The 15,649-nt window shown below is 34.2% G+C and overlaps 1 protein-coding gene across 4 annotated transcripts in view; it reads left to right on the top strand.

Annotated features, from left to right (window-relative positions):
• SMC5 (structural maintenance of chromosomes 5) overlaps nt 1-15,649 on the top strand; it is a 62,859-nt gene that overhangs the window by 36,005 nt on the left and 11,205 nt on the right. For all 4 annotated transcript variants that reach the window (XM_037494977.2, XM_054689402.1, XM_054689404.1 and 1 more), the window contains 7 exons: nt 4,452-4,546; nt 5,970-6,102; nt 6,874-7,047; nt 7,148-7,317; nt 10,185-10,308; nt 10,648-10,770; nt 15,463-15,588. In XM_037494977.2, coding sequence (XP_037350874.1) covers nt 4,452-4,546; nt 5,970-6,102; nt 6,874-7,047; nt 7,148-7,317; nt 10,185-10,308; nt 10,648-10,770; nt 15,463-15,588 — 945 coding nt within the window. The remainder of the gene's footprint in view (nt 1-4,451; nt 4,547-5,969; nt 6,103-6,873; nt 7,048-7,147; nt 7,318-10,184; nt 10,309-10,647; nt 10,771-15,462; nt 15,589-15,649) is intronic.

Consider the following 15,649-nt stretch of genomic DNA (forward strand, 5'->3'; position numbering starts at 1 on the left):
ATTAATGTGAAGAGTAATTCTGTCACATTGTTTTAAGAGAAAAATATGATGATAGATTTAGACATACTTTTTTTGGAAGTGTATTGCAGTGAACTCATTTTTTCTTTGGAGGAGAAATCAGTATGTTATTGTGTATTAAGATGAATAAAACCTCTTAAAAGAATGAGAATCCTGCATCTGTCTGGAAACACTGAGAATCTAAGGCAGTAAAAAATCAGTGTGGCCTAGTAGTTAAGAGCAAGACTATATACAGTCTGACAGGATTTGAATTCTGGCTTTGCTACTAATTTGGGCAAGTTAGCAAAATGTTTTGTATCTTAAGCTCCTCATTGTAAAATGAAGATCATCTACTACAAACAATTGTTCTTTTCAACTATTTAGATAGTTCTTACTAGTTATTACTATATGTATTATTATTACATATCTGTAAAATATACATCATATTACATTGTTAGCTATAAGTATGTTACTATCAATAAGATTTCTTTTTCTTTTTGCGTGCACTGCTACTTTAAAAGCCTGCTGAAGATTAGGTTTGAATAAGTCAAAGTGTAGACAGGACCTTAGTCAGCTCAGGGGGCCTCTATTTCTCTGGTACACAAGTGTTGGAAGGAATCCTTACCTGCTTTGGGTTTTACCATATTGCCCTCCATCTGGTTTGGGAGTTGGCTGGGAATGTGACTATAAGGTGACTGGACATAAAAGATTGGGCATATAAAATTATAAGATAGACTATAAGAAGTTAAATAATTTGTGTATTTTACAACTATTTAAGCCAACCAAGTTACTGACCAGGCTTCAGAGCTCACTGAAGAAGTAGGTTAGTTGGGGTGAAAGTCTGTGGGACATGGTACAGTCAGGTATAACTGTATGATTCCTGTTTTGTAAATGAACAGTTTAGCCTAAACTGCACACCTTGCTTTGACTAAAAACTCATGCCTCCTTGGGCCTCCCCGGTGGCGCAGCGGTTGAGTGCTGGGTTGCAAAGCTGCCCGCAGCCTCTGCAGCGCAGGTTTGTTCCCCGGCTGCTCTCCGGCCACCGGAGGAGGGTCCCTCATGCCACGCAGATCTCTCCTGCCGCCCGCTGCTCTCCTCAGTGTACTTCAGTCCTTCTGCCTGTTCTGCTCCCTGCTCTGGCTCTGGTGAATTCTCGCCCTCCCGCGCTTCTGACTGTACCCAGTGCTTGTATAAATAAATAAATAAATAAATCTTTAAAAAAAAAAAAAAAACCTCACACCTCCTCTGGGCTGAGAATTTGAATCATATATTAATGCTGTAATGTAAGTTCCAAAATTTCATCTTTTTTCCCCTATGCTAGAAACTAGCTTTTCATCTCATCAGTAGGACCAGAAATTTTTGTGTCTATGTTTTAAATTGTGATTTTTATTGTATATAACCATAATTGTATCTACTAGAGTACCATTCCCCATTAGTTAGTAATTTGCAGACCTTAATTTTTGCCATTTCCACATTATACCATCTACTAACATATATACTACCATTTATACTGTTATTTAATATTTTTAAAAGAATGTCACTTTCCATTATTCAAACAATATTCAAAAAGGAAATTAGAAAGCAAACGATTTTCTTGACAGTAAAAACTGTTGTTAAATCCTAGAAACAAACTGTTGCTTATTGAAAGAAGATAACATGATTTTCTCTTTCTTAAGGGGATAATAAGGAGGTAAAGGACATGCTGGCACCATACAGCAACTTTCTCTTTGGTATGATTAGAGATATTGAAAGAGTAAAACTGCATTCTCATTGTGTAAATCAGTTTTATTTAGGGTAACCACTGAAGCAGTAGTCTTTTTTTTTTTTACTTTTTTTTTTTTTTTTTTTTGTGGGACCCTCGCCGGTGGCCAGGGAACGAACTGGCGCTGCAAAGGATGCGGGCAGCCTCGCAGCCCAGCGCTCAACCGCTGCGCCACCAGGGGAGGCCCTGAAGCAGTAGTCTTTAAAAACTATTATGATTGATATATTCATTCATGGCATTATAGTTTTATTCATAAACCTCCTACTTCTTAATTCTTTTTCCATAGTTCTTAGTCTTAATTCAAACTACAGAAAAGTTCCGAGTCATAAATTTCTGGATACCTTTTACTCAGATTCACTGTTTACATTTTGCCTTATTTGCTTTATACTTTATTGCAAGCATTTTGCTATAACCCAATATATGTATTTGTAAAAACCACTATGCTATACAAAATTGTTCAGTAAAATCCTACAGAGCCTATGAGGAAAATACAGCACAGTTATACATATTAAAATAAGAAATACACAGATAAGATAAATATGGTACTTTATTTTTTGAAAGACTTGAAGCTAGCTGATAGAAGTAGGCATTAGAAGGATTCAGTTTATGAATTGTGTGAGTAAAAGATTGAAAGTTATAACACCAAATGTGGTTGGATGTGACTCATAAAATGGTGAAAGAGGTAGCTGGCACATGTTTAAGAGGTGTGTATGTATACATGCATACACACATCTGTATTTGCTCACAAATTGTATATATTCCTGGACAGTTCAATTCAGTTAGATGCAGTTTTCGGCATTCATGTTTCCCCTAGATGTAATTGCACATAAGCAAATGTGAAATTCACACAATGATTAAATTGATCTGTAATGTATCAATTGCTTGCAATAAATGTCTTCAAATTAAGCATAACAAAATTCACTAGCTTTTTGCAGTTGTATCTTGGAGATACTTTGAGAATATGAAATTATCCTGTTCATGAGACTGCCTAGATTTAAGAGCCATTATTGATTCTAGATACTCCTGTATTTATTTGCATTCTACTATACTATAAGAGCATTTTCTTCTCAATTTGTTTAGTTTATCAGATTCATAAACTTTTATTTTTATGAATTATAATACATTACTATTATTTATTTTAATGCTCACATTGTGCATGATTTGACCAAGTGAGACTTTCAAGTTCCCCACTATGTTCTGTTGATTTGTTTTGTATTTTGGTACTGCTTAACTTTTTGCCAGAACAAGATGTTGATTCATTTTGATCTTATTCTGTTTAAGCCTTTAAATCAGCTTTCCCTCAAGAAAACCCTAATTCTTTTAGAAGCCAAAATCTGGGTACATCTGCTGCCGATGTATACTCATTTCTTTTGAGTCCACTCATATAAACCTTTATATATTTCTGTATTTATTTAGACTGCAAGAGTGCTTAATCATACCATAAGTTCTCACTGATAACTTCCATATACAATTCAACACAGCAGGGTACCTTTTTCTTTTCCATATTTGCATCTTTCCCTAACTGTGAAAAACATAGTCCCCTGAACCGCCCATATCAATATATGTACTCATTTGTTCAAGCCAAAAATGCCATGATAGTAGTTTCAGGATTGCTTATCTGTGCCATGAAAGTCCTCAATTCCATCATGCTTCCATTAATTTCATCATTGTTTTTTCTTCTTTAGTGTATAAGTCTTTTATATCTTTTGTTAAATGTGTTCCTAAATATTTCATGGTTATAAATGGATTGTAAATGGATTTCTAAAATTCACTTTCCAGTTCATTGTTAATACATAGACATTCACTTGATTTATGTTGACTTTATTGTGTAACGCTAGTTCACGTCCTGAATTCTAGTAGTTGATTTGTAGATTACATAGGATTTTCTACATAGAAAATTACAAATAGATCTTTTTACTTGTTCCTTTTCTGTCTTTTACATCTTTATTGTGCACTACATTGCCTAGTACCTCCAGCACAATGTTGAAGAAAAGTGGTAAGATTAGACATCCCTGCTTGTTTCCCATATTAGGGGAAAAACACACAGTATATCACCGTTCAGTCTTATATCTAGTGAACATTTTTCCCAGATGCCCTTTATCAGATTGAGGATGTTTCCTCCTTCTTGTTTTCTGAGAATTTATCATGAGTGGGCATTGAATTTGTCTGTCTTTTCTGTAGAAATGTTCATATGACTTTTGTACTTTGCTCTGTTATTAGATTAGTTGATTTGTGAATATACACCAATCTCAAATTATTGTAGTAAATGTTTTTGTCATGTATATGGCTCATACATTGCTACATTCTGTCTCCTGCTATTTTGTTAAAGATTCTCCTATATGTGTTCATGATACTGTAGTGTTTTGGTATCAGGATTATGTTAATATCATAAAAGGACTTGGAAAGTCTCCATTCCTCCTGTTTTCTCAACTTTTGTTTTTACTACTTAACTGATAGGCTTTATTGGTGGAAATGATAAAAATAAATGGACTCATAAGGAACACATAACAATATAAAAACACTTAACTGAAGTGTTATTATCCCAGTAAAAAATTTTCTTGTGAGTACCATCAAATATCCAGTCAATGTTTAAATTTCTGACCATCTCATAAATGCCAGCAGCAATGTGTTAACTTTAAAAATCATTTTGACTTGTAGTATATGGTAATTAAAATATTTTCTTTAAATTCAGGTTCGTGATAATAAAAAATTAAGAGTAAATGCTGTTATTGCTCCCAAGCGTTCATATGCAGACAAAGCACCTTCAAGATCTCTGAATGAGCTAAAGTAAGTCTTGAAAATGTTATTAGAACTAACTTATTGTTTTGAATATTGAGTAATCATTTACGTCTTAAATATATACTAGTTATTTTAATTTTCTCTGTTACATAAATAAGCTTGTTGTAGACTGTATTAATTCCTTTAAGGAACTCTACTGAAGTTTAAAATAAACAATCTAAACCCAAGTGTTCTTGGTGTCTAGACTGTGGTATATAGTACTTGCCCCATTTTCCTCAAGGAGTATGTTTCAAGTCTACCAGTAGATGATTGAACCTAGTGCCAAATCCTTGTATATTTTTTTCCTCATCTATTTATGTATGCATACATATACACACACACCCCTATGATATCTTGTAATTTATAGATTAGGTATAGTAAGGAGTTAAAATAAAACAATTATAATAATAGACTATAGTAAAAATAATGTGAATATGGTAATATTTATCTTATTGTACCTAATAGTTTTTTTACTGTGGTTGACCACATGTAACTGAAACCTTTTTTTTTTTTTTAAGATTGATTTATTCATTTATACAAGCACTAGGTACAGTCAGAAGCATGCGAGGGTGAGAGAATTCACCAGAGCCAGAGTGGAGAACAGAACAGGCAGACCGACAAAACACACTGCTGAGGGGAGCAGTGGGCGCAGCAGGAGAGGTCTGTCACGCCATGTGGGACCCTTGCTGGCGGCCGGGGATTGAACCAGCACTGCAGAGGCTGCAGGCAGCTCCACAGCCCAGCGCTCAACTGCTGCGCCACCAAGGGAGGCCCTGTAATTGAAACGTTCTAAAGCAAACCAGAAAGGGCGGGGTGGGGGGACTATAGTATTAAGAATTATGATTTTGGGCCTCCCTGGTGGCGCAGGTGGTTGAGCGCTGCACTGTGAAGCTGTTCGCAGCCTCTGCATCTTGGTTCGATCCTGGCCGGCCAGGGAGAAACCCACATGGCAAGGCAGACCTCTCCTGTCTCACCTGCTGCTCCCCTCAGCAGTGTGTTTTGTCAGTCTGTCTGTTCTGTTCCCCACTCTGCCTCTGGCGAATCCTCTCACCCTCCCATGCATCTGGCCTGTACCCCAGTTCTTGTATAAATATATAAATCTTTTTTGAAAAACAATTTAAAAAAAATCACGATATTGTTGTAAAAAATAGGTCTTTCTTTCTTTACTTAGATATAATAGTAGTGCTTGTTGCCACCTTCATACAGACCTGGTACTCTAATGCTGAAATTACACATGGGGCAATTGCTGTCATGTGTTCATTGGCATGATAAAATGTGACTAAGAAAATGGAGTCCATGAATTGATATTACTAAACTCAAACTACCATCATTAAACAATTTATGTTTTATTTTTTTGTTGGCCACTTGTCAACTAAAAGATTTTTTTAAAAAATTATTTTAAGAAAAACTTAATAGGTGCTTTTCCTTCTAGACAGTATGGATTTTTCTCTTATTTGCGAGAGTTATTTGATGCACCCGATCCTGTTATGAGTTTTCTTTGCTGGCAATATCATATTCATGAAGTTCCTGTGGGAACTGAAAGAACCAGAGAGAGAATTGAACGGGTAAGAAAGTACTGAATTAGTAACAAAAACAGTTTTATTAAAACGTCTTTTAAAGTCAAGCAAAAATTAATTGTGTCATGTTTTTATTAACCACACAGAAACTATCTTAGTACTTTACACTTTTAATATGACACAAAACAGTAACTACTGACTAATACTTTATAACAGGAGTGATTTGGAGGTACCTAGAGTAAATAAATACTTAATATCTATAAAGGTAAGCGAATTGAGTTAAAACCTGAAAAGAGGTATCTGGCACTCTTACCTAACTCTGCCTTGCTTGACAAACATTAGTGGTATAATCACTTAAATTCTTGTTTTTTAGATTACCTTTCAGACAAATTATACTTTAGTATGGTAATCTGGGATATAAAACTGTTTTGGTAGGCTCCTCCTCCTCCTAAAGCTTCACTTCAGATTATGTCATATATGAATAACCACCTTTTATAATATTTCATTTTCCTGCTAGTATCAATACATAAACTCTTAATTTCTGTTAATGCTGTTCAGATTTTTCTTATTCTTACAAGTGATCTCTTTGATGCCAAACCATATTTGTTGCTTTCATCACAAGTAGAAACAGTAGAAATACCTTCTAAAATAAGTTTTTCAATAACATCATCTATTGCTTATTTTATTTACCAGCTATTTTTCGACTGTCAGATACTTTCAGTGATATTTTTGAACTGCATTTTTAAGTCTTAACTTAATCCTTTTGAAAATATAACATAATTATTAGATATGAACTAATACTTATTTTTTACATTGTAGATAATACAAGAAACCCAGTTAAAACAAATTTATACAGCAGAAGAAAAGTATGTGGTGAAAACTTCTTTTTATTCAAACAAAGTTATTTCCAGTAATACATCCTTAAAAGTAGCCCAGTTTCTCACAGTCACTGTGGATCTAGAACAAAGAAGACGCTTAGAAGAACAGCTAAAGGTTGAGTATTTTATTTGGGTACTAGAAAAAAATTAACTGAATTTATAATACTTTCATTAGAACTTTTAAAAATCTATTAACAATTGTGAATATTCCCTAGGAAATTAATAGAAAATTGCAAGCAGTGGAATCAGCATTGATTGACTTACGTGAGACAAACAAACATCTAGAACACAAAGACAATGAGCTTAGACAAAAGAAGAAGGAGCTTTTGGAAAGAAAAACCAAGAAAAGACAACTGGAACAAAAAATTAGTTCCAAACTAGGAAGGTATTTTTCAGCCTACAGGGGAATATTCTGTTTTTATAGATTATATCTATTAATAGTTTTCATTTCCAATGCAGTAAATGAGAATGCTTAGAATATTCATTTAAAAATGACAACAGCAAACCCATTATATGTTAATATAAATAAGATATTTATGAAAAACTGTTTTCTAAACAATGTATTTAGCAAGAAGAGTGACATTGTTTTGTATTTTTGTAAATCTCTTTAGATGAAGTAATTTTTTTCATGCCTACTTTTGCTTTTATTCATTTGTGAGATGTTGTTTTGTTTGAAGCCTACAAAGAAAATCTGGCCTCATACAGATATGTACAATTAACCCTTGAATAACACAGGTTTGAACTATGCAGGTTTACTTAACATGCAGATTTTCTTGTAAACAGACCTGTAAGTATATTTTCTCTTATGATTTTCTTAATATTTTCTTTTCTCTAATTTTACTGAAAGAATATAGTCTATAACATAACATTATATGTGTTAACTAATTGTTTGTTATCAGACTTCCAGTCAACCACTAATAGGCTATTAGCGGTTAAGATTTGAGAGAATCAAAAGTTGTACACAGATTTTCCATTGTGTGGATTGGTCAGCACCCCCAACTCAAGCACTGTTCAGTGTCAGCTGTAGTTGAAATGGGAGTATTTTCATAGATTTTTAGATAATTGTGTATGTTCTTCTTTGATACTGCATCAACATTTGCTAGGTGATAGTTGGTTAACCTTTAATTGCAGTGTTGGATCTGAAATTACTTCAATAAAGTTGTATACACTTAGGTTAAAATTGATTGCACTTTGAGTGGAACTTGTACCCTTATCCCATTGATGATTTTGTTATATTTGAAAAACACTGGTTCACCAAATTATATAGATCTTTCAAATGTTGACACATTTTATTGTATAATATGGAAACAATCTCATTGATCTCCAATCCTATCAGAAAAGCCTTTAAGGATTGGGAAGTTGCACGCCTACAGTAGTGATCACAAGTTTCCCAAAATTCCAATTTTCACTTCAAAGCTTAAATTTTACCATTGGTAACGAATACTGCCTTATTATGTTCCTTAATAGTCAGGCTCTTGCAGTTTATTCCCTTTTGGAGGGAAAAAACACCCAAATATGAATAGCCAAACCTGTTGCAAATACCCAGTATGAATAGCCATAGTTAATCTGTCATTCTTGTAAAAATGGTATTCCATGAATAAAGTATCTAGTCCAACTTCCACTCATTCACACAAATGCTTTTCCTTGGCACTACCAGACAGACATCATTCTTTGGTATATAGCAGAAGTATTTTATAAATATTACTTGCTTCCTGTTTCACCACTCTGAAAAACTAAGATTTGAGATTGAATAAGATTCATAATTTTTACTGTCATCAAAGGTATATTCTTAAGTGAATTGGGCATTTTTTTAATTTTTGAGAACATGGCAGTAAAAAATCTAATTACTGTGAATATACTTTGGTAGTACTGCCTTGATGGTTTACTCAGCATTTGCTGTTGCATCATCAGTGCAAACATAACTGCATTGAAAAAAGCAAGTGATAGCTTATTATAACCATGAAAATAGTTCACAAACCATCAGAAATAGTATCAGGGATTCTCCAGAGACATGTGACCCATACTTTGAGAACCCCTGCTGTAGATGAATATCCAGAATAAGGTACAGAGGAGGTATATAGATCGAAAGATGATCAACTTGGGCTGTTTTGTATCTCCCCAGTTCAGAAAGAGGGGTATAAGGAAGGTGGTTATGTTGATTTTCACAGAATGGGATGGGCACCTGTGGGTTCATCTCACTTGTTTGTTACAAGTGGGCTATTTCTACTGAACTTAAATAGTCACATACTCCATGAAATACTAAACAAATTCTTTTTCTTTTTTCTTTTTTTTTTTAAGATTTATTTATTTATTTATACAAGCACTGGGTACAGTCAGAAGCACAGGAGGGTGAGAGAATTCACCAGAGCCAGAGCGGGGAGCAGAGCAGGCAGAAGGACCGAAGTACACTGCTGAGGGGAACAGCGGGCGGCAGGAGAGGTCTGCGCGCCATGTGGGACCCTCCTCTGGTGGCCGGGGAGCAGCCCGGGATCGAATCGGCGCTGCAGAGGCTGCAGCAGCTTCGCAACCCAGCGCTCAACCGCTGCGCCACCAGGGAGGCCCACAAATTCTTTTCCAAAAAGAAAACTTGTAGCTTACTATGAGAATGCAGGCTACCATTCTTGGACTAATTATAAGCTTTATTTTATATTTAGATATTTTGTAGAAATTGGAATATATGAAATAGGATAAAAGCTATTAGGGTGTGGGATCTTCAGTTATTCCCTTTCCTTAAGACTGAGTTTCAGGTTTTTCATAATCCTGTTATTTCAACCCATTTCAATTCACCTCCGTACCTTCCCCAAAATGTCTTACAGGCATAAATTACTTATAAACAGTATTAATAATAGTAATAACTACTATTGATCAATCAGTTGTTGGCTAGGAACAATTCCTTTATAAAATCTTCACCACAGTCCTATAGGAGAAGTACTATTACTTCCAATTTATAGATGAAGAAACTGAAAGAACAGTAGCACTGTTCTTTAGTTAGAGGGAATTCATGTCTTACTTCTGACTCCAAATACTACACCATTAGCTCTAGAATTCCTAGGCTATGCTGGGCATATAACATATATCAACAACTCTTTTTTGATCCTGAGTAAGTGCTTAAAATGACTGTTTAATTTAGAAACTTGAAGTTCATACATCTGGGTAGCATTGTTTCAGACTCATAAAACAACAGGGGTACTAAGTATTTGGACTCAGTCCTTGTGTATAATTCTGATTTCTATATCATTACACGTTTTATAGTTTAAAGCTGATGGAACAGGATACTTGCAACCTTGAAGAGGAAGAGCGAAAAGCAAGTACCAAAATCAAAGAAATAAACGTTCAAAAGGCAAAGCTTGTTACTGAATTAACAAACCTAATAAAGGTAAGACATCTTAATTGCAGTCATATTTCTAGTAACAGGAAGAAAAGACAAGATAGTAAAAGAAATTATTTTTATCAATAATTTTAGCTTGCTCTTGCTTGACATTTGTCATTTGGTGAATAAATTGATTAAAATAACTTAAGCTAAAATTATCGTATTCCAGATGACTCACATTTATAGGAATATGTTTATTCCTTGTAACAATTAGTTAAAAGAACTAATTGAAAGAGGTATCAGACACATTCAGAAAAAAGTATATTTATGGTTCACGGTTTTGTTTTTTTTAAAAAAAATTATTTTTCTTAGTTGTAAAATAAACTAATGGATTTTTGTTCCTAGATTTGTACTTCTCTGCATATACAAAAAGTAGATTTAATCCTTCAAAATACGACAGTGATCTCTGAAAAGAACAAGTTAGAATCAGATTATATGGCTGCATCATCACAACTGCGCCTCACAGAGGTAAAAGTTTTCTTTATTTTGGGGTTCAGCCTCAGACCAGTTTGAAAGCATTTCATATATCATCACTTACATTAAACTTTATTGTGTGCTCTTTAATTTACAGATTTAATGCATCATGTTGAAAGAAAGCAGCAACATTTTAAACACTTCTTTAGTGTGCATCTTATTTTGATTTAGGAAGGAGTGGCAATTATCAAAAGAAATCAGAGTATCTGATTTAGTAACTTAAAAACAGGAAGTCTCTCATCTTCTTTTTTTTTTTTTTAAAGATTTATTTATTTATACAAGAACTGGGGTACAGGCCAGATGTGCGGGAGTGGTGAGAGGATTCACCAGAGACAAGGTGGGGAACAGAATAGGCAGAAGGACAGAAGACACTGCTGAGGGGAGCAGCAGGTGAGGCAGGAAAGACCTGCCAAGCCATGTGGTTTTCTCCCCGGCCAGCCAGGAATTGAACTGGCACGCAGAGGCTGCGGACAGCTTCACAGTGCTGCGCTCAATCCGCTGCACCATTGGGGAGGTCCTCTCATCTTCTTTCTTAATCCACATAAATTATATTCAATAGTATTGACAGTCAGCAGCTAGTAGCGTGAGTCCCCAGGCCACCTGCACTTCATACCAACAGGTTAAAAATTCAAGGGTCCCTATTACACCCTCCTCCCCTCAGATTTCAGTTACTAGAATAGCACACAGAACTCAAAGAGATGCTGTTATGTAGTGATTAATTTCATGATAAAGAATGCAAATCACTTTTAGTCAAAAGAAGATACAGGGCAAGGTTTGGGAGAGGTCTGAGCACAGAGTTTCTGTACCTTTTCCTGTGAAACTGGGGTGTATCACTCTCCTGACATATCAGAGTTCACTAATCACGAAGTTCCACTGCCACTGATTTTATTGATTGCGGTTGCATTGCTTACTCATGATTGAGTTTAACCACATGGCCAAACGATTCAGTCTCTAGCTCTCTTCCCTGGAAGTCAAGAGATTTGGGTGATATTTATATACATATTTAACACAAAAGCAAATGACATTAAACAATGGGAGAACTTGGTACAAACATTAATCATATCATTAAATCTAAACAGGTATCATTCAAATATTTGTTTGAAGTAAATTCTAATACCATGCAGAGAAGTAAGTATCTAACAGAAAGAGATTTTAAAAATAAAATAGAGATTCAGGAAGATTTAAAATGGGAGCGTGGGGAGCACTTTTTGGGTGATACAAAATGCTATAAATTGAATTGTGATTACAAAGCTTTCTGCATATTTGCTAGCAATTATTGAATTGTACACTCATTGAGAGTGGATTTTATCATGTACATTATACCTCAAAACAAATAATGGATAGGATTTGTTAAAATCTCAATCCTCTTCACATTAATAATCAATAAAATTCCTAGCAGGGATTTTTTGAAGTTGACAGACCTAAAATGAAGTGAGCTTAGAGGAACTTTGAAAGACAGCAAGTTGGAGGATTTCCACTACCTGATTTACTGTAAAGCTGCAATAATAAAAGATGACATTGTATTGATTTAAAATTAGTCAGACATGGATAAGTGGAACAAAATAGAGTCCACAAATAGATTCATACATATATGGTCAATTATGTATTTAGAGAAACTGGGGCAACTTGGTGGAGAAAGAATCTCACAGATGGTATTAGAATAATCATATGCAGAAAAAATACATACAGTTCTTGCATTTTTTAAATGCCAAAAAAAAAGAAAAACCAACAGGAATATGTGACAGACAGTATATGGTTCTGAAAACCTAAAATACGTACTTATGACCTTGTGATGGATGTTAAAAAGAACTGACCCTTGATAAATGTTAAAAAGAATATATCTGTTACTTGATTTTTGACCTTGGACAGGTTCCCTAAACACTCCAAGCTTATTTTGATCTCTAGCCATAGACATTAGGCTGCCTACCTAACTTGCAGGACTATATTGATAGTTTAATAATACACGTGAATATGCTCAATGCGCTGCCTGTTTTAAAGCCAGTGTTACCTTCAAAAATATATATCAAGATTAATAATAGTTAATAATAATTGGAAATTATTAATTTGTTTATCCTAGTACTAAATTTAAAAATTCTCTGCTCTCTTCTCTGTCTACTTGATTAGCCCTGTCCCACAAGAAAGAATTTCAGAGGAGATATTTTCACTTAAATGAGCTATGTTATTTTGAAGAAGAAAAAATAATTTAACACATTAATAGGATTATTGCCATTACTTCATTGTTTAGTATTACATTGAAATAGTGCATGTGTTACATTGTGTATTACAAAGTACTTAAGATCACTAATTTCTACATTTTGAACTTGATATTAAAATTTCAAGTTGACGTGAAAAGATTATTTTTTATATTTCTAAAAGATGTATTCTGACTTATGTGTACTAACATTTATAGTTAACATTCGAATATGAAATCAATTAAATTGAAATCTGATTCTTAGTAAAGGAAAATTGAAGGAGAAATGTTTTAATTTACTTCTTCCACTAGAGGGCCTTATTGCTTTTTTGTTTAATGCCAAGGTATTTCTGAATACAAAGTAATCTTTTCTGAGATGTTAGTAAGAAATATTTTGTAAATTCAACCTTTTTTTTCTCCTTAAGTTTTAGATGGATGAAATATATCCATTCTCTATGATTTTTTAAAGAGTAGACTACACTGAAATGTAAATAAAATTTTTTCCCTATTCTCATTTAATTACATTATTTTATATAATTGTGCATTCCCTTTCATTCCCCTCCACACCAAAGTAAAACCTTAGCAAGAATCGTGATTTAGGGAAGGAAAAAATATACACTATTGTGAAGAGGTATGTCACAGATATGTATCTATAGAAAGGACATTGTCTCTGATATTTTTTTAGACATATGCCACCAAATAGAAAGAAATTACTGAATGAGGTTTACCTTCCTATTCCCAGAGCCCAGATAATCAAGGCAAGGATATTTCTTTCCCTTAGTGTTCTAATACTTCATTTTAGTAAGAGTGAGAGAAAGCAGGAACAGAAGACGTTATCACTGCTTAGTTTTTGTCTAGCTGTCTGTCCCTTGATTTACATTTGCCTGAATGTGATGAGCCCTAGAAAGCAGCATAGAGGTAACTGGCAGTCTTTAATATTTTTTTTCCTCAGGGCATAGAGACTGAGAAATTCTTTGAAAGAAGCCATAGTACGTGATTAGTTATATATTGTGTTTTCAGTTCAATCTAGTATATATCTTTTTACTTTTCATAATTGTTGTCTTGGTTTAATTTATTTGCTATCAAACTTGTGTGCATAAAAATCACTTGAGGACTCTTAATACAAACATTTCAAGGTCTCAGTTCCAGAGATCTCAGTTGAGTAGAACTGGCATATGGCAAGGGCTTCAAGACTGTTAATGGTCTTCATCCCCTCCACCACACCCCCCCCTTTTATAAAAACCAATATTTGTGATTTAATGGAAAGAGCAAGCTAGAACTGTTTCCTTGCTCAGGAATCTGCTCACCTGCTAATTCTATGACCTTGAGCACATTTCTTAATCTTTCTGAGCCACCTAAATAAGGAGATACTGTATTTAATATCATAATTAGGATTAGATTAACTAGCGTATTAGTGGCTATAGCAGTGCTTGCCCACAGAGGGCATTTCATGATACCTTCGTTATTACATATGAAATGAGCTAACTGACTTTTCCTCACCTTGCCACTCTGATCTTTTACATCTTTACTTTTCTCTAGTCATGTTAGATATCTTGTTCCCTAAATAAAAAGGTCTGAGGTTTCCATGCCTCTGCATTTGAAATCACCTACCCTGGCAATGCTTGCTGCTGCTTCCTCTTTAGTAACTTCTTACTTGTTCTATAAAATTGTTCAGTTGTCATAGCTTCTAAACCATTCTGACCTTCTTGCGTCTCCTGCCCCCACTGCATACATACTCTTTTTACATTTGCTAGTCTATTCCCACTGACAGGCATCATGTTATAATGAAAAGAGCATGAATTCTATAAGCAGGCATGGATGTGATTCCTGACAGGCTTCATCTAAATGTGGAGAATATAATGCACAGAATGGCACAGAATGGCAATATAATGCACAGAATGGCAATAATATTACTGTACAGTGTTACTGTAACACATGAGGGAGTACTGTGCAAATATTAACACTCCTTTTATGATAATAATTTTACATGTTTTTGTCATCACTCACCTTTCTATGTTCATTGCATAATAATGACATTCAATAGGTTCTTAGTAATAATTTGTGAAGAAATGATTGATTCTATGGATAAATGATAAATACATGAAAAGCAGTGAAAAACTATCCAACACAATTTCAAAGATCTACCTACATTTGAATGCTGCGGTTTCTGATATGAAGCCTGTATACTGTGCATGTCAAACTTCATGAAAGTGTAGATTTATATAGCTAATATAGCTAAGTTGAGCTGTTTGAGAAGAATTAAGTTTCAGAGCTCTTGTAGATTAGAGAAAAGCTATATTACTAATATACTGATATATTTTAAGGTTAAGTTCAAATTTAATCTTTACAATAAAAGCAACCTTGATTTGAGATACGGTTTTCAGATTATTTGCTTATTGTAATCACAGTTCAATTATTTGATATAATGTGGTTTAATAGCCCTCTGGTTTAACAGTAACATACAAATTTTAAAATACTTCTTTTTCTTGTAACAGCAACATTTCATTGAATTGGATGAAAGTAGACAGAGATTACTACAGAAATGCAAAGAACTTATGAAGAGAGCTAGGCAAGTATGTAACCTGGGTGCAGAGCAGACTGTTCCTCAAGAATATCAGACAGTAAGTATAAAAAGTATATAATACTGCAAGTTAACATATTTAACACTTAAACTTATCAAAA

Source organism: Talpa occidentalis, unplaced genomic scaffold (genome assembly GCF_014898055.3).
Source record: "Talpa occidentalis isolate TD23 unplaced genomic scaffold, MPIMG_talOcc4v2.1 talOcc4.7, whole genome shotgun sequence".
NCBI lineage: Eukaryota > Metazoa > Chordata > Mammalia > Eulipotyphla > Talpidae > Talpa > Talpa occidentalis.